This window comes from Gymnoscopelus braueri (assembly GCF_963280865.1).
Source record: "Gymnoscopelus braueri genome assembly, chromosome: 9".
Classification (NCBI taxonomy): domain Eukaryota; kingdom Metazoa; phylum Chordata; class Actinopteri; order Myctophiformes; family Myctophidae; genus Gymnoscopelus; species Gymnoscopelus braueri.
This window is the reverse complement of record NC_137610.1, coordinates 49,066,592-49,086,723: the sequence shown is the minus strand read 5'-3', so window position 1 is coordinate 49,086,723 and position 20,132 is coordinate 49,066,592. Positions and strand designations below refer to the sequence as shown.

Sequence of the window (20,132 nt, the reverse complement as noted above, 5' to 3'; positions counted from 1 at the left end):
TTACTTGCACAAAATGTACATAGCTATGTGTATTTAATGTGCATCAGTTGTCTTTACTTTGCACATATGTAGGGATAGTGTACTAAATTGATGTATGTATGCGCATATCTTACTTCTCCCTGCATTCTATTACACTTTTGGGTTTGAGTTTTTTGGGTTTGAGTTTCTTATTATTTTATTTCATTAACACATTAACTGCCAGAGGTATTTTCATATTTTTTTAGCCAGTGCCAGAGTTTTTCATTGGAAAAAAAAAGTACTCAGGAGCAGAAATACAGCATTTTAAAGTTTTAAGTTAACAAGGAAGTGGATAGGAGTCTAGATCTTCAACTAATCATATCTCCTTGGTCTTTGGGTGAAATTTTTTTTTTCACTTCACGTAGATCTACGCGATTGGCACGTGGCGGCTTTAAAGCGATTCGCGTAGATCTACGTGATTGGCAGTGAATCAGTTAAAGTACAGTACTGTTCCTAACATTATATTGCGTATATTGCGTCATGTCCCCTTCCGCTCCCTCAGGTCTGGTAACGCTTACCTACTTGAGGTCCCCAGGAACAAGTACCTGTACCTGGGGGCCGATAGAGCTTTTGCTGCCCCCAACCTTGTGGAATGCACTCCCCAAAACTCTCAGAGAAGCCCCCCACACTCAAAACCTTCAAAGCCCCTCTCAAAACCAACCTCTTCAATATGGCTTTCCACGGCTAACTCCACACCCCCCTGTCTCACCATTCCACTGTTTTTGTATTCCTTAGTTTTAGCCTCTTCTTAGTGATTTCTCCTCCCCCCCATGTAAAGTGTATTTGGGTACTCATTTGAGATATTATTGCTGTTCTTGCCCAGTCGTGCGGACCATGTCACACCCCACGTTGTCCCTGCTTGTACCTGGATGAGTGTGTGACAAATAAACTCTTGATTCTCTTGCTACAATAACCGAGAACTCACTCAGACCTGAGGGAGCCTGGGCACTACAACACGTGTACTACTTCTTGTTGAGGTATCATTTAGTATGATTTCAACCAGGGAGCGATACAATGTAAGCAGCACTTCATTTGGGGGTGAAAGTAGCCAAGTGTTATTTATTTATGAAGCCCTTCATGCAAAAGAAATGAGCAGAAAGTGCTCTGCAGAGGAAGTAATGCAGGAAAAAAGCACAAGGGAGAGCTAGAAAAGAAAACGGTCGTTGATATATACACTTCGACACTAACTCTGGGGGGGGGGGGGGGGAGCCCGGGATCGAGCGGCCACTCGACCTCCTGAGCCATTTCCGCCCTGTACTGTACATATATAGACCAATTATTGATATACAAACACTGAGACTGTGCGCACACACAGCTTGCGTGTACTGTAAGGTAAGCGATTCCCCAAATCGTTTTGTTTTGGTTCACCCTACTGTATGTCCCCATGAGTGCGGTGAGTTATGTTATGTGGCAGAAGTGTGTTGGTGTGTTCACACGCACAGGTTTGTACACTATACTTTTTAGGACATCAATATTTTAGGACAGCGATTGTATGAATCCCATTTTTTTGTACATTCATGCCATTTTTAACCGTAAGAGTAAAGCCAAAAAATTGCAGATCTACAAGCTCAAAAAGTAACCACGTTTTAACCGCGTTAGATTCATCAGAAACACCCGTCCTTGGTTCTGGTGACTGATATTGTCCTTCTAATACGTGAGGAGACTGTGTTTTTCCAATTACTTTTTTTCTTTTTAAATAAATTAATTAAATAAATGAAAAAAGTAATCGAAAAAACACGGCCCCCTCACGTATTAGGAGGGCAGGATGAGTCACCAGAACCAATGACGTGTGTTCTTGATGAATCTATGTGGGTTTGTATAGGAAGGGGGCGTGATTAAATGAATATCAAATATCTAAATACTGAATCAAGCAACTTAAAAACTGTCTGGGGTGCTCCCAAAAGCCTGAGTAGACGATAAAATGACCCAACGTTTTTATGAAAGTGAAATATCCCTTTAATTAAACCTGCTCACATATGGGTCCTGTGTGCACATGCAGCCCGCATGCAGCATCTAATTGGAATTTAGCACAGTTATCCGTTACCTGGAGACCAAAGAGGTATAGCCTATTTTTGTTCTTTCAGTGCCTTTTATAACTTGTTTCAGATCCAGATCACTATTGCAGGTGGCAGATAGCCTACTGACAACTAAGACATCTTAGGTAATCTAACAATAGAATAAATCATGTTTAACTCTAATTCCAACCCCTAAACCTAACCTCTAAATGTCTAATCATGATCCTAACCCCAACCTGAATCTTTTCCTAATTGAAAACGTATGTCTAAAAAATATTCTTAACCATAAAACACGCACGCACGCGCACACACACACACACACACACACACACACACACACACACACACACACACACACACACACACACACACACACACACACACACACACACACACACACACACACACACACACACACACCTCCAGCGTGAAGGAGAGGACCACGTCTGACTTGGACAGGATGTCCGCCTCGTCGCCCATGTCCAGGAAGGAGTTGTTCATGGGGGTGCGTTTGAGCTTCTGCTTGAAGTCGGCTCCTCCTTTGGACACGGGCAGACTCTCCAGGTTGGCCATCAGCAGGTTGACGGAGGAACGCAGCTCCTCCACGTACATGGCCTCCATGTCGGGGGACACAAACTGGGGATAGCGCCTCTCCTTTAGGGGGTGATAAAGGCAGGTCAGATTCTATAGGTTAGATGGACACTCTGTAAACGCTTAACCAATTCAATCCGGGAAATCATCTGTGTCATTTTAAGATTTCTTTGGCTATTCAAAAATAGCAGATCTATAGCTCATAGCACGGCACCGAGTGCAGCTTTATGAGCTTGCAGATCTGAAAATGTGTGCACATCTTTTGAATATAATATATATATATTATATTTTTTTAAAGCAAAGATTTGTAACTCAAATCTTTGCTTCTGGGGGATTCTACAAATGTCTTCTAAATCCTGTTTTCGGAAAAAACTATTGTTGCTATATCAGTGTTGCTCAACCTTTCTCATGTCAAGGACGACCCAGAATTACATGTAGTTGACCCCATCTCAAAATATTCTGTTCCAGGGACCCCCCAGAAGCAAAGACTTGAGTTAAAAACGTTCGCTTTAAACAATATATATATATTCAAAGATTTGCACAAATGTTAAAGATTTTTAAAAAATAGCAGATATAAGTATAAAATAATGGTTACAGATAAAATCTAAAATGACACAGATTGAATGGGTTAAAGGTCGGTTCTATAATGCCTCATAATCACATTTATAATGCATTATAATGCACTGACATGTCATTAATAAGTGCTGGTCATAATGCATTATAAGGTCAGTGGAACAGCACATTATAACTACCTTGACTTAGTCAGTTATAAAGTGTCTTTATTTCAGTGAAAATGTATGTCTAAAAATAACAGTAGGACTAAAGGCAGGTACACACTGCAGGACATTTGGTCCGATAATGCTGTCTGCGACCTTTTTTGGCGCTCGCCGACAAAACCTCCCGATCTGACGCAGATCGGCCTTTGATCGGCGAGATAATGCTCGCTGTGTGTGAAAGGCACAGCGACACGATCTGGCCGCGATCATCCACTCTAGGATGGCTTTGCGACAGTTTTCAAATATCTATCTGGTTAGTTATTCGGCCCTGTCGCAGACAGAAGATCGGACAGTATCATACAGTATGAAAGGGTCTGCGAGGAGATCCACGCTACAGCCAATGAGAGCACATTACAGCCACCGTGGCTAGGGGAGCGTCGCTGGATCTGACCACAACAAACAGTCCCTACCGCAATATTACCGTCCAGTCCTGTATTAAGTTAACATTATAAAACACAATGAGAGAGTGAGCGAGCCTGGTGGGCTGTTTATTTTAGAGGAATTGTACAGAGAGACTGAGAGAGAGACAGAGGTAGAGACAGAGAGTGAGCTCTGTGTGTGTGTGTGTGTGTGTGTGTGTGTGTGTGTGTGTGTGTGTGTTTGTGAGTGCAGCATGTGCACGCTGTGTCTGAACAGCGTTGCCAGATGTTGCGAGAGAAATAAGCAACCAGGTCTATGAAAACAAGCCCAAGAAAAGGCCACTTGAGCACTTTAAACCTATTTACAAATACATTGGATATTTGAAAATAGCCGATCCACAAGCTCACAACGCGTCGCAGCTATTTTCAAAGAAAGATCTTGAGAAAATTGTGGAATTTTTTCCAAATCCACACAAATCTTGTATGGGGGTCTATGTGGCACAACATATTTTCAGAAGGGGGGTCTGCGGACAAATACATATTATGTGTTGTTTAAACCACTGGTTTAAACAACATTAGGAAACAAGGCCAAATAAGCAACTACACAAATAAGCCCAAAAAACGCACCCCGCAACAACCAATATTTACAAGCAACTCTACAGAAAAACAAGCCCAAAGTAGCTTATAATAAGCGGACATGGCAACGCTGTTACTGAGTTTCATTGCGCACTTTTAAGCTGGTTGACTTGTTTCAGAGAGAGAGAGAGAGAGAGAGAGAGAGAGAGAGAGAGAGAGAGAGAGAGAGAGAGATACATACAGAGAAATAGAGAATTAATGATTTAATTTCAACAATCAATAGCGTCCTGTCTCGGTCTCGCGCATATCACGGGAGCTGTGCACGTTTCCATGAGACGTCGGTTAAAATGAATTGGAATAAAAACAAATGTATGTATCGGGTCTGGATAGCATCCTAGTGAACTGTCCTACAGTGTGTGATCCCTAGTCGGTGATCAATCGTATAGTGTGAAAACCACAAGGATATTTGAGAGACGATTTCAAGAAATAAACTCCTGCAGTGTGTAATGCTTAACGATCAGATGACCCCCCGACCACTTTAAAGTCCTACAGTCTGTACCTGCCCTTAATTTAACCCATTAAGACCTGGAACGCATCTGTGTCACTTTTTGATTTGAGCTAAAAAGCATTATTTTACACTTTGGCTATTCAAAAATAGCAGATATACAAGCTTGTAGATCTGCTATTTTTTTAAAATCTTGAAAATGTGTGTAATACCTTCGATACAAGACTTCTCACACACCCGGATTAAGTCTAAAAGCAGGTGTGTAAGTGAAACGTGAACATCAACAATAAAAGATGACCCGCACACTGCCACTTGCAAAGGTACACGCAGGATCATTAAAGGTTATCAATATTTTTCATGTCAAGACCCCCAAAATGATATGTATTTGGCCGCGGACCCCCATCTCAAAATATTTAGTTCCAGGGACCCCCAGAAGCAAATATGAGTTAAAAATGTTTGCTTAAAAAATTTATATATGTGACCGTTTTTGTCTGGGAGACAGTCATCTCGCTGGTGCCCAATCTTCAGGGAAGCAGATTTTTGTTTTGTTTTTGGCAAGCATTTTTTTTTCTTCAAAAATGGGTTAATAGCCCAGTTAGACTCTTCACAGTATGTCTGAAATAAATGTCAGAGCTTAAATCGACATGTAAATATGAAATAAATGCATAAATATGTAGCTAAAGATATAAGGTTATGGCTAGCAACCTCTATTTTAAATCGACATGTAAATATGAAATAAATGCATAAATATGTAGCTAAAGATATAAGGTTATGGCTAGCAACCTCTATTTTAAGTGTTTTCTCTACTTAAGAGTTTTTAACTTGACTTCTACAAGCTGTAGTTTCAAAACTATTCACTCAATCTTATTAACCAATATGTCATTATTTTTTCTATGATTCATGACATGAAAAAATTCAAATGAAAAAATGCTAGATGACTGTCTCCCAGTGAAATTTGGTCACATATAGTCAAAGATTTTCACAAATGTTCACGATTTTTCTAAAAATAGCAGATCTACAAGCTTAAAAATGACACAGATGCTTTTGCCGGTCTTAATGGCTTAAATAAATGATCCTACGTGTACCTTACAAGTGGCAGTGTTCGGGTTATCTTTTTATTATTGTGTAATAATAACACCTACCTTTGCCACCCTCTCAGCGAGCTGGAGTCTCCCGTCCAACTCCCTACGGATCTGTGCTGCCTGCTCGTCCACATTGTCAAGCTGGGGGGAAAAGAGCAACACAAATACAGAACAGAGTCAATAAAATCAATCAAACAGCTGAGTAGGAAGGAGAACAGAAGAGCTAATCTTCGACTACAGGAGGCCTCTCCCAGAGATCACTCTCCCATCCAGATCCAGGGGGCGCCGCAGTGGAGAGGGTCAGAGAGTTCAAATTCTCTCACTGAAGATCTCACCGGGGCAGTGCAGACAGAGCGGGTGGTGAAGAGAAAGCAATAGCAGATCTACAAGCTCATAGAGCGGCACTCGGTGCCGCACTATGAGCTTGTATATCTACTAGTGCAACGACGCCTCTACTTTCTCAGAAGACTGAAGAAAGCTAGCATGGGTCCCAAACAGTGGTGGAATTTTTTTTTTCCACATTTTTTTTACTAAAAGTAAAAGTTTCAATACTGCAATACTGTTTACAAGTAAAAGTCCGGAATTCAAAATGTACTTGAGTAAAACTAAAAGTACAAAAGTATTGGCATCAAAATGCACTTAAAGAAACAAAAGTAAAAGTGCTCATCATGCAGAATGTCCCACTTCCAAGTTTTCGAATGTATAAAAATCTTTTGAAAATCGCAGATCTACAATGCGACACATTGTGAGCTTGTAGATCGGCTATTTTTTCAAATGGCCGAAATGTATACAGGGCTGAAGTGGCTAATGTAGGTTTTGTAATAATAATACAAATCTTACAAAGTAACCAGTAACTAAAGTGTTCAAATGAATGTAGTGGAGTAAAAGTACAATATTTGGATCCGAAATGTAGTGGAGTAGAAGTAAAAGTATTGGGAAATACTCAAGTAAAGTACAAATACCTCAAAATGTTACTTAAGTGCAGTACTTAAGTACATATACTTAGTTACTTTCCACCACTGGTCCCAAAGTCCTAGGGGCTTTCTACTTTTCTGCACATGTGCATTTGATGATGCCCTTTTTTATTCTCTTTTTTGCACTCTCTTTTCTTTGTATGATTCTTTGTATGATTCCTATCATCATTCTGTTATTATCTATGCTGTCTGAAGGAAGCCAAACCAAAATAAGTGTTGCTCTTATGTACCTGTACATAATAAGATGTAACAATAAAGAGAGAGAGAGAGAGAGAGAGAGAGAGAGAGAGAGATTTCACTTTCAAATAAAATAAACATTTAAAATTATACAAATAATAGTAATGGAAAAATCACAAACCCCTCACGCATTAGAAAAACGTTTTTCTAATGTGTGAGGGGGCTTTGATTTTTCCATTACTTTTTTCATTTATTATTATTTTATGGTTTTAATATTTATTTTATTTGAAAGTGAAATATCCTGTATGGGATAATCCAATCAAAAGCTGATGGGATAAAGGAGAATGTTAATGAAGCTTCCATGCAAGACTTGAATGGAAGACTTGGGATTTCAATCAGGATCCATGGATTAGAATAGACATCACTCTACTAATGAGAAAATTAGCACTAATTCACAATCATACAATTGCTTTTGTTTATTTCGTTCACACTACGTGATCTGCACATTCACCCATTAAGACCGGGAACGCATCTGTGTCATTTTAGATTTTAGCTATAACCATTATTTTATACTTTGGCTATTCAAAAATATCAGATATACGCAGATATACGCTCAAAGCTTGTAAATCTGCATTTTTTTTTAAAAATCTTGAACATTTGTGCAAATCTATGAATATATATTTTTTTAAAGGGATTTTTTTTTACTCTCTGGGGGGGTCCCTGGAACAAAAATATTTTCAGATGAGGATCCACAGCCAAAAACATATAATTTTGGGGGTTTGGGGGTTTGACAACCACTGATATTATAGCAACACAATTTTCTTTCTTCAGACACTGACATTTGTAGATGCGTCACCAGACTGAATGGTTTACATTCAGCATTTTCAGTCTCTATAATGAAGATACTGTGTGTGTGTGTGTGTGTGTGTGTGTGTGTGTGTGTGTGTGTGTGTGTGTGTGTGTGTGTGTGTGTGTGTGTGTGTGTGTGTGTGTGTGTGTGTGTGTGTGTGTGTGTGTGTGGTGTGTACACACACCCTTGGCTTGTAGTACGGATTCATATCTGCTTGCATATTACTATATGTAATGTACATACATGGTTCAATGGGTGAGCTGAAGGAGTCCAGCTGTTCCATATGTTTTACCTGCTATCCTATAGTTTCAATGTACATGTTGTTATTTCAATAGCACATTGTTTGACTGATGCTATCGGTTCTCGGCAGTGGTGAAAAAAGAAACACATTTTGTTTTACTTAAGTAAAAGTATCAATACTGCAATGTAGAAATACTCTGTTACAAGTGAAAGTCCGGAATTGAAAATGTACTTCAGTAAAAGTGCAAAAGTATTGGTATCAAAATGTTCTTAAAGTACCAAAAGTAGAAAGTACTTATTATGCAAAATGTCCCATTTCACACATTTTCAAATGTGTAAAAATGGCCGTGAAAATGGCCAAAATGTATATAGGGCTGAGGTGGGTAATGAATGGTTTGTAATAATAATCAAAATATACAAAGTAACTACTAAGTAAAGTTTTCAAATAATTGTAGTGGAGTAAAAGTACAATATTTGCCTCCGAGGTGTAGTGGAGTAGAAGTAAAAGTACATACTCCAGTAAAGTAAAAATACCTGAAAATTGTACTTAATTGGCCGCCAATATCGCATTAATGCGATCTAATAAATAGCGCGCCTGGCCGCCAAGATCGCATTAATGCTATGCAATCTATGGTCTTTTTTGTTGTTTAATCTCTGATCACGCTATTCTGTAATGAATCACTCTAAGTTTCAGGTTCCACTTACTTCACCCACCACTGCATCCGGTTTCATGACTCGGGTTCCGGTTCCGTTTCCGGTTTTCTTTTCTTTTCTTTTTTAAGTCATTTTCGTCCAGAATAGGGAAACACACGGTTTTTCACACGGTATAAAAAAACGATCGGAGACCTCCCCTTCTATAATCTATGGTCTGGGTGACGAACAGTCATCCCCGTCGTGTATCACATCGTAATTTTCGCCGATCAGAGAATCTGAGACCACTTCACATCCGGTTTGATGTATTTGACTGTTTGACTGGGTGTGGGGGGGGCGAGTGGGTCAGCGAGCTGATCAAGCTGGCTATTTGCTGCTCTCTAGTGGTGGAACGATCGTATGAGTTCAAAAGTCCAGCTAGACTATCTATATGAAAATTAAATAACAAAATAACAAAACAAAAAAACACGAAAATCGCTGGGAAGGGCAGCTATGAACGAGGTTTTAACTCTGGCAGTCAATGAGTTAAGTACAGTACTTGAGTAAATGTAGTTACTTTACACCACTGGTTCTTGGTTTACATGGGATCCATGGTTTCTTCAGGCACTACACTGTCTTTCTGCATTCTTTATACTAGAACAGGGGTCCTCAATGTTTTTCAGGACAAGGACCCCTTAGCTGACAAGAGAGATGACGCAGGGACCCCCCCACTACATAGTGTATAAAAATGTGTTGAAGATTAAACTTTTCCATAGATAAATTCATAGACTTGTTTGACAGCAGTGTATTTTCAGACAGTTAAACTCTTAAACACTCATTACTAGGAAAACTTGTAATTGGCCTGCTTTTTTTTCCCTCTACACCAAACCTCTTTGCAGCATGAGGGGCCTTGTGAGCTTGTAGATCTGCTATGTTTGGCTAATGTTCCCTTCAGAATAGGGATGCTAGGGTTCAAGTGGTGTAAAAAAAATAATACATTTAAAAAATGTAGTAGGTCACGGACCCCCTGTTGAAGACCCATGTACTTTGTGCGTTTTGCCCCCTCCTACCTGCAAGCAATTCCAGCCTCCCTCCCCCCCACACACACACACACAACACAGCACAGCTCGGCTCGGCAATTATAGTTTTAAGATAAGATGTAATTTCCGTGCTTACTGCCCGTCACGCTGGATAAGAGCGTCTGCTTAAAAGACTAAAAAGATGCAAGTTCACTCCTGTTAATACAGAGAAGTAATCTTTAGCAATAGTGAAAAATTATAATAAAGAACACCAATCAATCACATCTAATTCAACTGTATTTTTGCATAAAATTGCTCTTCATCTCAAAACCTCTACAGTGTGTCATTCTAAAATGAAATTACCATATAGATACCATATAATGTTATTTCTGTAATGCATTTTTCCCACATTATGTCTCTTCTAATTCTGTATCTGTAATTTCCTGTGTGTGAAAAGCCCAGTTTATCTGCTGAAATGTAAATTGAATATCGCTGCCGTCGGTGCAAAAACCTCTTATCTCCTTATTCTAACTTTGTGTGTTTTTTTTTTCGTGAATTAAAGGAATAGTTCACCCAAAAAATGTCTTAGTTTCTATCAATTGCACACCCCACGCAGCATTGAATTCATGGCCAATAATTTGACAACCGGGTGTATTCCCGGTTGGAGAATCGAGGAGTCTACTTTGAGTCTACACCGGACCGGATACATTAGCATAATAATCTAATTATTGCCTTAGGAATGCGACAAAAACAAAAAAAAAGTGAATTCAATGCTTCATGGGGCGAGTAATTGATAGAAAATAAGATTTTTTTTGGGGCAAACTACTCCTTTAATGCCCTACTTGATCATACTACAATGTCACACAAAAGCATCAAAAGTAGCAGATCTACAAGCTTGTACATCCTCTCCTTTTGATGCTTTTGATGATGTTGAATCCTGAAAGGTAATAGTTTTTGGACATATGAGGTTTCCACCCGACAGAGACACTTGTATAACAGAAACCTTTCAACGAGTGCATGTAGTCTTCACACCTACAGTAATTGTTTCTCTGTCTTAATTGGCTTTTTCCAGTCCATTCAACTAAAGCTACACACAGAACATGTACCCAGCACGGTTAATTAACTTATTAACCCCAATTACAGCAGCCTCAAGGCAAGCACATGCATCTCATGGCCCCTAGAGAGAGCAGTGGTTCTCAAAGTGGGGTCCGGGGACCAGTGGCGGCCTTTCCTATGTTTCACCCGTTTCAATTGAAACGGGCCCCCAACCTCAGGGGGCCCCCCCCAAAATATATATATATATTTATTTTTTTTGACTCGCGTCCCAGTCCGGGGCCCGCCTCTGGCTGGCCGACGTCCAAGAATTTCATGCAAGAAGAGGATGTAGATCTGATTGAATCAGGGCTCAGCTCAAGTGAATCATGTGAGTGAGTTGTTTTAGCTGTCTGTCCATGGTGGAAGTGCAGCCTAATTAATTTAGTTCGAAAATGCATCATTATGGATTGTGGAAGCAAACCAACTTCAGTCCACAAATTATTTTTTAATTAATTAATTATTTATTTATTTTTTAGGGGGGGGGTGCATATGGGGCCCCCATATGAGCTCTTGAAACGGGCCCCCAGATCATTAAGGCCGACCCTGCTGGGGACCCCCAGGGGTCCTTGGGGGGGATTCCAGAGGGTCCCCAGCAAAAGCATTGACAACACATTGAGTGCCATAAACGAAGACGTTTTTTCAAAAACAAAACACAATTTGAAGATTCCACAAGAGGGCGCTCTAATGCAACTTAGGAATGATCTCCTGACTGTAATAGAAGAAATCGACTTATGTGACTTCATCCCAAATAACGTCAGGTCCGTCCGCCCCAATGATAGGATCTTGTGGAAAAAAACTTCTAGCTCCATATCTTTTTTTTTGTGGTGAAAACCAGCCATTTTCGATGGGCAATCGCTCCAAAATGGCGGATCGTGGTAGAAATGTTATTGTTCTAGTTGATAGACCATCGCCCGGACACTTTTTGTTTACATCCGGCTCCACGTTGTGGCTTCTGCAGCTTTCTAAAGATCGCCAAGACACGGTAAAAAACGCTGGCACTCTAAGGATTGTTTTGGATGATAGTACCTGGCACCCAATGTGTTAATACAGCATCACAATAGTTTTAGCCACACAGCGCTTCGTGCCGCGCTGCAAGCTTTTACATATGCTATTTTTGAACTTTTTTGAAAAAGAATGAATAATTGATATTATTATTTTTTTTATTTTAAACACAAATCTTCTCTTCTGGGGGTCCCTGGCACAAAACATTTTCAGATAGCGGTCTGCGGCCAAATATACATCAATTTGGGGGTCCTTGGCATGAAAAAGTTTGAGAACCAGTGGCTTAGAGTGTTATATGTCTGATGTTTTTGGGTATGTTTAGGTTTAGGTTCACGATTAATGTGTGCAAAAATAAATAATAAAATAATAAGTCCTTGCATTTCAATAGGGCTTCGAGCTGGTGCAGTGCTCAGGCCCAAAGCATAATTCAACCATTATTCAGTAAAGAAAAAAAAGATATTTAAAAATAAAAACTCTGTCCAAATGGCATTAATCATCATTAGTCTGCCATTTATTGACTGACAATTAGTTCCAATTTGCACAAGCCATTATGTTAGGTGATTAAGACTTCCTGATCGACACAGAACATTAGTAATGAATGGATAATGATCAAATTAACCTGCACAGTATATGTACTGTATTCCTCTCAGGATCTGGTCTTCCACAGCAGTATCATCTAAATTGATTGAATACTTTATTAGACTATGCAAACAGCACAAGGTACAGTCATACATTTGAGCTAAAAAGGATAACACAAACAAGTCCTGAGGACTTGTTTCCATTGTGGTCCTATATGTATTCAATTCAATTCATCAACATAGCATAAAAAAAACCAGAAAAAAGTGCACAGGTCTCCTCCACTCCGCCAGGTCAGGTAGGTTAGTGTGGGCCAGCAATGTTCGGAATGCGCCAATCATATATCTGTAAAGACTATTAGCTAAAGCAAGATGTGGTGACATAGCCTGACCTATAAGGGCAACAGTGGTCTCTCTCGATCTGTTCTCTTTTCTTCGCCCCGTTTCTACCCATAGAATCATAGAATGGAAGGGAACGCCGATCTGTTTAGTCCAGCCATTATATGCTGACACTGATACACTACAAAGAAAAGGGGAAAACTGTAGGTTAAGCCATTAAGACCGGGAACGCGCTATGAACGCACCGAGTGCCGCGCTATGAGCTTGTAGGTCTGCTATTTTTTGAAAAATCTTGAAAATGTGTGCAAATCTTTGAATATATATTTTTAAAGCGAACATGTTTAAAGGGATATTTCACTTTCAAAAAAACTTTGGGTCATTTTATCGTCTGCACAGGCTTTTGTGAGCACCACAATCAGTTTTTAAGTTGCTTGATTCAGTATTTAGATATTTGATATTCATTTTATCAGACACGCCCCCTTCCTATACAAACCCATTATAACTTCAAACTCCATTTTTAACATGTTACATTCATCAAAAACACCCGTCCTTGGTTCTGGTGACTCACCCTGCCCTCCTAATACGCGAGGGGGCCGTGTTTTTTCGATTACTTTTTTCATTTATTTTTTACATTTTTTTATTGTATTTTTTTTTTTTCATTTTCCAAAAAAATATATAAAAAATAAATTAAAAAAGTTATCGAAAAAAACACGGCCCCCTCACGTATTAGGAGGGCAGGGTGAATCACCAGAACCAAGGACGGATGTTTTAGATGAATCTAACATGTTAAAAATGGAGTTTGAAGTTATAATGGGTTTGTATAGGAAGGGGGCGTGTCTGATAAAATGAATATCAAATATCGAGATACTGAATCGAGCAACTTAAAAACTGTCTGGGGGGCTCACAAAGGCCTGTGTAGACGATAAAATGACCAAAAGTTTTTTTGAAAGTGAAATATCCCTTTAACTCCAATCTTTGCTTCTGGGGGGGTCCCTGGAACAACATATTTTGAGATCCGCGGCCAAATATATATCCAAAAATGTTTTCTAAATCAGTATGTTGCTATGTCAGTGGTGCTCCAACTGTTTTCATGTCAAGGACCCCCACAATTATTATCTAAATTATATATAGAAAATAAATCTAAAATGCTTTCCCGGTCTTCATGGATTAAAGTCAGCCTTTGTAACTTTAGCCAAGAGGAAAGAAAGAGAAAGGACTTGAATGAATTACAACCTGCAATTTGCAATTTCCCTGGGGATAAATAAAAGTTCCTATCTATCTATCTGTCTGTCTAACCTCTCCTGTGCAACATAACCTTGGGTATTGTCTGGGCGCTGATTGAATAAAAGTTTGTGGTGCAGCGCTGAAGGCTGAAATCACATGCTGCCTCACGATTCATGGCTAGCACTCCAAATATCGATTTCCAGCATCCAGGGGATTGAGTTTGAGGAGAAACAATGTTAAAGATGTCTTCTTTTTTTTTCTCACAGACCTGCATTTGGATTAACTGCAGGGATGATCACCAATAGATTATTTACAAACTAAACTAAACAGCACCACTACTAGGAATCATTTGCCATGGTTAAAAGAGTATGTGATATTTTTGGGGTTAAAACAATGTTTATCGTTTCTATTCTCAGTGTTTCCCCTAGCCAGATGTTGAAGGTGTGGGGGAGGAATGCGACCCCACGCCAAAAATGTTGTGAGCTCGTAGATCGGCTATTTTCACAATGTTTGCCTCTTTCGTACGTAATATTTGATAATTTGGCCAATTTGGTATTAAAAAGGTCTAAAAAAGTCTTTCAATTGTAACTTTAGAAATGTGCAGCAATACCCTGTATACACTTATACTGTAAGTTTGTTTGTTTACTGTTGAGTGAGAAAAAAATGGTGCACATTAAGCTTATGATCTGGGGACCCCCCCATAATAATGTGGGGACCCCTGTGCTAGTGGTTCAGTGCTCATAAAAGGTTGAGAACCAACCACTGGCCAAGATGCAGCACTTCCACGGAACTTTCAAGTGCGATCTGATAACACGTGAAACATAATTCCATTTATCTGAGCCGCTAGCAACACAGAGGTGCTCCTCCACTAAAATAAATCCTGACCCTATACCATACATGGGCAACTGGCGGCCCGGGGGGCTACATGCGGCCCCCCACCTTCACTTAACACATTTACCGCCGGGCCCGTAGTTCTACGGGCCGTTAAATCCAACGGTTAAGCGCCAATCCCGTAGCCTACGGGCTGTGGTGCTTTTTCCTTTTTTTCGAATTTTTTTTTTTTTTTAATTTTCTAGGGGGACCATTTTCAGTGTAACACCACCCGATCGGACCGGAAGTGCGATCACGTTTTTTGTTTCCCGTCTGTCTCCATTCTAAGTCGTACACATAAACCCCTGTAAAAGCTGTACAGGACATGTAGTTTTTCATCCTCGCATTTCCCATGTTAACTTAAACGATCAGAACTCAAACATGGCGGCTCCGTTTGACACGCGGTCTCGACGAGTAGACACCAGGACATGTGCCCGTTGTTTACAAACATTGGATCGGGCAATCTAAAGGATTTTAACGGGGCCTATGGCGACCTGAAAAAAACAAAAAACAACAATAAAACCTTGGCACTGGTGAGTACATTATGAGATTAGCCCTTGGCGGTGGATGTGTTAATGCGGCCTGCGGGTTAATAACGGAATAATAATATATTATTGATTTCAGCTGTTACAATTCCAAACATGCAAACATGACCCGCTTTAATTTCTTCAGTCTATATAAGTAGCTTAAAGGGTCTACACCATGAAAATCACTTTTTTCTTGGTTTTTTGTATTTTTTGGGGTCCCCAGTGTCTCTTGTACCCCAAAAAATGTTTTTTTTTTAAATTCAGTCATTCCTTCTCATTTCATGGATTTCCAGAATGGGCGTGTCTGAACAGGCGATCTCAGAATGGAAATGTTTATGATGTCACAAACATTATTGATGGCAAACCCAATGTAAAATGAAAAGTGCCCGAATCGCTCCGAAACTTTTTCTACCCCCCCTAAGTGGGGGTCTACGAACAAATACTTCGGGCTCGGATTTTGGCTCCGCCCCCCGGAAGTGGGTGAAACAGGCACCTCAAACACTTGGTGGAATTGTTCAAAAAATTTCAAAGTGTTTTTTTTTCGATTTTGTATTTTCCTTAGATGCTTCTTTTTATGCAGAATTTTTCCATTTTTTCCCCTTTTTTTTAATATTTTTTTAAAATATTTTTTTGTATTAACAGACAGAATTGCTCAGTAGCCCCCCCCTGCCCAAGAGGACGTTTTGGTATTGCAGCTGAAAGCGCTGTATAAGCCAGAGACAATTGACTTGGGATGAGTATATCTGAGTGATGATTTAGGCTCAAACCTTTTGAAAAAGGTTTGAGGGACATACACCATATGATATTAAATATCAAATATTTTTTTTTAATTCATGGTGTATCTCCTTTAAATGACTAGAATTAAAATTCTATTGTCTTTTTTATGTCCAATGTATTTGTATTTAAGTTCATATAGTTAACATAAGTATAACTAAATGCACGCGTCTGCCCGACAGTATGCAATGTGGCCCTCTGAAGTGATGTGGCCCTCTCCATCATCAAAGTTGCCCACCCCTGCCCTATACTGTCAAGGGCGGTTGCTTGTTTTGTTAGGCCTATGTATGTATGTAAGTAAGCAATCTGGGAACCCAGAGCCAGTGAGAATGAAAAACAGCGCCCTCTGCTGTTTGTACTATCTCTCACTGGCTCTGGGACAATGGCGACGTAGCACCCGTGCGCAAAGGAAACCGGGGTTTTGGTCTGCCTTCAGCTTTCACTTCCGGTGGTGCCACTATGTTTTCATTCCCACTAACAATATTTCTACACGGAACACTAACACCACTTCTCCCAGAGAACATCGATCGTTTTGGTTATAAGCCCACTTGTTTCTATGATGAAAGAGTAAGTTAAAATGTGAATATCTTTCCGTGGTTTTGTCTGCTCCGCGGACGCTATTGTTAAATTAGTTTGGGTTTGTTTCGAGGGGGAAAGATCGACGGACACGTGAATCCCACCCACTACATTTGATTGGGTAAAGCACGGCCTGCTTCCTGATCTGAAGGCACGCCCACTTGTAGCCCAGTGCGTACATGTTATGACGAGCCTTCACGACAGATTCCAACGCAGAGCAGAATCTGTTCTTGAGAGATTAGTAAGTAAGTAACGAGTAGTAATCACTCACAGAAAATAACTCACAATAGCAAAGGACACTGGTCAGCTCCTCAATCATCACTTCACAATCATGCAATCTGGACAGAAATATTGAAGTTTGAAATGGAAAGAAGAAGAAAAAAAAACACGTTGCTTTAGCTGGAGTTTTGTCCACTCGGCCATTGTAGAATAAAACAAACCGCCCCACTGGCATGCTGTCGTGTGTTATAGGAAGTAAGAATCTATGTGTCGTCTTTACCTGTGTGTTATGTTGTATGATACTCTTCCTTGTGTGTTCCTTATGTTGAACAGTGAAAAACAACACCTTTAATATATAGTCTCTATTCATAGTCTATTCTCTATTCTCTTCTCTAAAACATTAATTGTAAAAGCTATACTAGTTCTCATTCTAAAAAAGATTCAACCACACGACTTAAAGGAGCATTTCACCCCTGGAAGAAACTGCAATCACTCAATGGTAATAGTATTTGTAGTAGATAACAGTAGCACAATTTAAAATGTGCACCCTATGGCCAGAAAAATAATGAAATCTGTGTGTTTGACTAGGGTTTGACTGGACTGCTGCATTACTACAATGACCATAATGCTTTGGTGCACTGCACCTCCTTGTGGCAGGGGAGGTCGCATGTGGGTGTGATCTCCAACAATAACATCCAAACAGCACGCCAGTGTTGCCATGTCTGCTTATTATAAGCGGCTTCTTTCTAAAATGTAGTTGATATTTGGGCTTGTTTCCAAATGTTTTGATTGTTGTTTAAACCAGTGGTTCTCAAACATGTTCATGTATTTTTCCACAGACCCCCATCTGAAATTATAATTTGTGCCAGGGAGCCCCTAACAAATATGTGTCAAAAATATTCCACATTTTGCACTTTTTCCCCCTCAAGATTTTTTTGTAAATAGCAGATCTACAAGCTCACAATGGGTCGCGAAGCGTTGTGAGCTTGTAGATCGGCAATTTTCAAATATATAATATCCCATGTCTAGGTAAAGTGCTCTTGGCCTAGTTATCTTCTTTTGGGCTTGTTTTCATAGACCTGGCTGCTTATTTCTCTCACAATATCTGGCAACACTGGCTGTACCTCGCACACGTTCATCTAGTTACATATATGTCCAAGGATTCGTTAGTGATGTCATATCACTGACAAATCCTTTGTATCTTTATGCAGTTCTACTTCCGTGTCGCATAGTATTGACATCACTGTCGAATCCTTGGTATTATGATCCTAGCCTTTCGTGACGGTGTTTGTTTACCAGCGCTGCCACTCCACGCTGTATTTTTTTTTCAAGCTTGCGCTTATGAAACACTACACAGGATTATTATTTCATGTCAACATTCAAGTACAACTATCAGAAGATAACTCAGGTAAAGTAATGCCTCACTCTGCAAGGGGGTTGCCCGCTGGCCGCAGCTAATGGGAGTGGCCGAGTGGGGAAAGAAGGTTGAACAAAGTGTTACGGGGGCTGTCTTTGGAGCTGGTCTGACTGAGACGTGCCGAGACATGTAGTGCGGAAAGGAATGAGACCTAGCTCTCGTGACGTAAATAACGTCACGATGTACGCGAAGATTACTAGATATCTAAAAACACAGATTATACAAAAAAAAAACAAACAGGATCTTGTTTCTTGAGTCCTAAACTTAATTAAAATAAGTTTTCGGTGAAGTGTCCCTTTAAGACTTCTTTAGTGCATGTAAGTTGGAACGGTACTCCTTCAGTACTTTCCCACATGGCACATTTCTGTGTGTGGCGGCGGTTTGATGGCCACGTTGAACCCCCATTTAAATTTTGCTGCTTATCTCTGTTCTTTTTCTGCTCTTCCATTTCATTTTGTTATCGGCACAGAGAGTTCCACTTGTCTCTTTGGATTTGGGGAGTGGGGGGGGGGGGGGGGGGGGGTTCCATCAGCTCTGCTATCTTGGATCATCAGTTTTTCTACGTGTGTCTCTACCCTCAGATATTTCTCTTTTTGCAATCATGCTCTCTTTCTGCCAGTGCCAAGTGCAGCCGATCGTTGCTCAAGTCCCATGGCTACTTTCCTCTCCACTTCAAAAACGTGGCTGACATCAATTGTAACATCTGCCGTTTATGTGCTCCGCGCTCTGCTCATCTGTTCAACTCAGATGATCGGCAGTGGCAAAGGGAGGTAGAGCGGTCGCCTGGGAATCGGAAGGAAAGCGACCATGATCTGGTACCACCCATATTTAGAAGCAGCATGGCAAAATTCTCATTCTAACTACTCTGCCACCAAAATGTGGAAGGCAGTGGTGTAAAGTACATTTACTCAAGTACTGTACTTGAGTACAATTTGAGGTATTTGTACTTTATTTTAATATTTCCAATATCCAATACTTTTACCTCTACTCCACTACATCTCAGGGGCAAATATTATACTTTTACTCCACTACAATTATTTGAAAACTTCAGTTACTAGTTACTTTTTAGATTTGGATTATTATTACAAAACATACATTAACCACTTCAGCCCTATATACATTTCGGCCATTTGAAAATAGCAGATCTACAAGAGCTTGTAGATCTGCTATTTTCAAAAGATTTTCATACATTTGAAAACTTGAATACTTTTACTTAAGTAAAAAATGTGAGTACTCCACCACTGGTGGAATGCCCTGACACTGTCCATTAAACGACATGTATCACTGGTTTCTTTCAAAATCGGCATGTAAAAACATCTATCAGGAGACTACAAGGGGAGGTAAATGTCATTTTCCGATCTCTTGTGTACATAATGTTTGTATTTGTTGATGACATGTACTATTATGTTAATTTTGTATACACGTTCTCGCGCGTAGCTATATAAGGATAGCTCGCTCCTCCGTTCTTCACTTGACGTGCAGATTTCTGAACGAACCTGACCACTGAATGTACCGCTATTGTTGAAGGCTGCCATCTTGTGTTAAAAGCATTTTAACACATTTTTTTAATCGAGTGACTGTCTGTAGGCCATTTGCTGCAATCCATTAATTGACGGGCGGGGCGGGTCTGGTCTGGTTTGTATTGTGATATAATCACGGGTGACGGGTCGGTCCACGGGTCTGATTATTGACGGGCATGGGC

The 20,132-nt window shown here is 40.0% G+C and overlaps 1 protein-coding gene across 1 annotated transcript in view; it reads right to left on the bottom strand.

Annotated features, from left to right (window-relative positions):
• The window catches only part of cadps2 (Ca++-dependent secretion activator 2), a 342,906-nt gene that overhangs the window by 163,228 nt on the left and 159,546 nt on the right, over positions 1–20,132 (bottom strand). Inside the window, 2 exon segments of the mRNA XM_080438413.1 lie at positions 2,454–2,687; positions 5,983–6,063. Coding sequence (XP_080294539.1) covers positions 2,454–2,687; positions 5,983–6,063 — 315 coding nt within the window.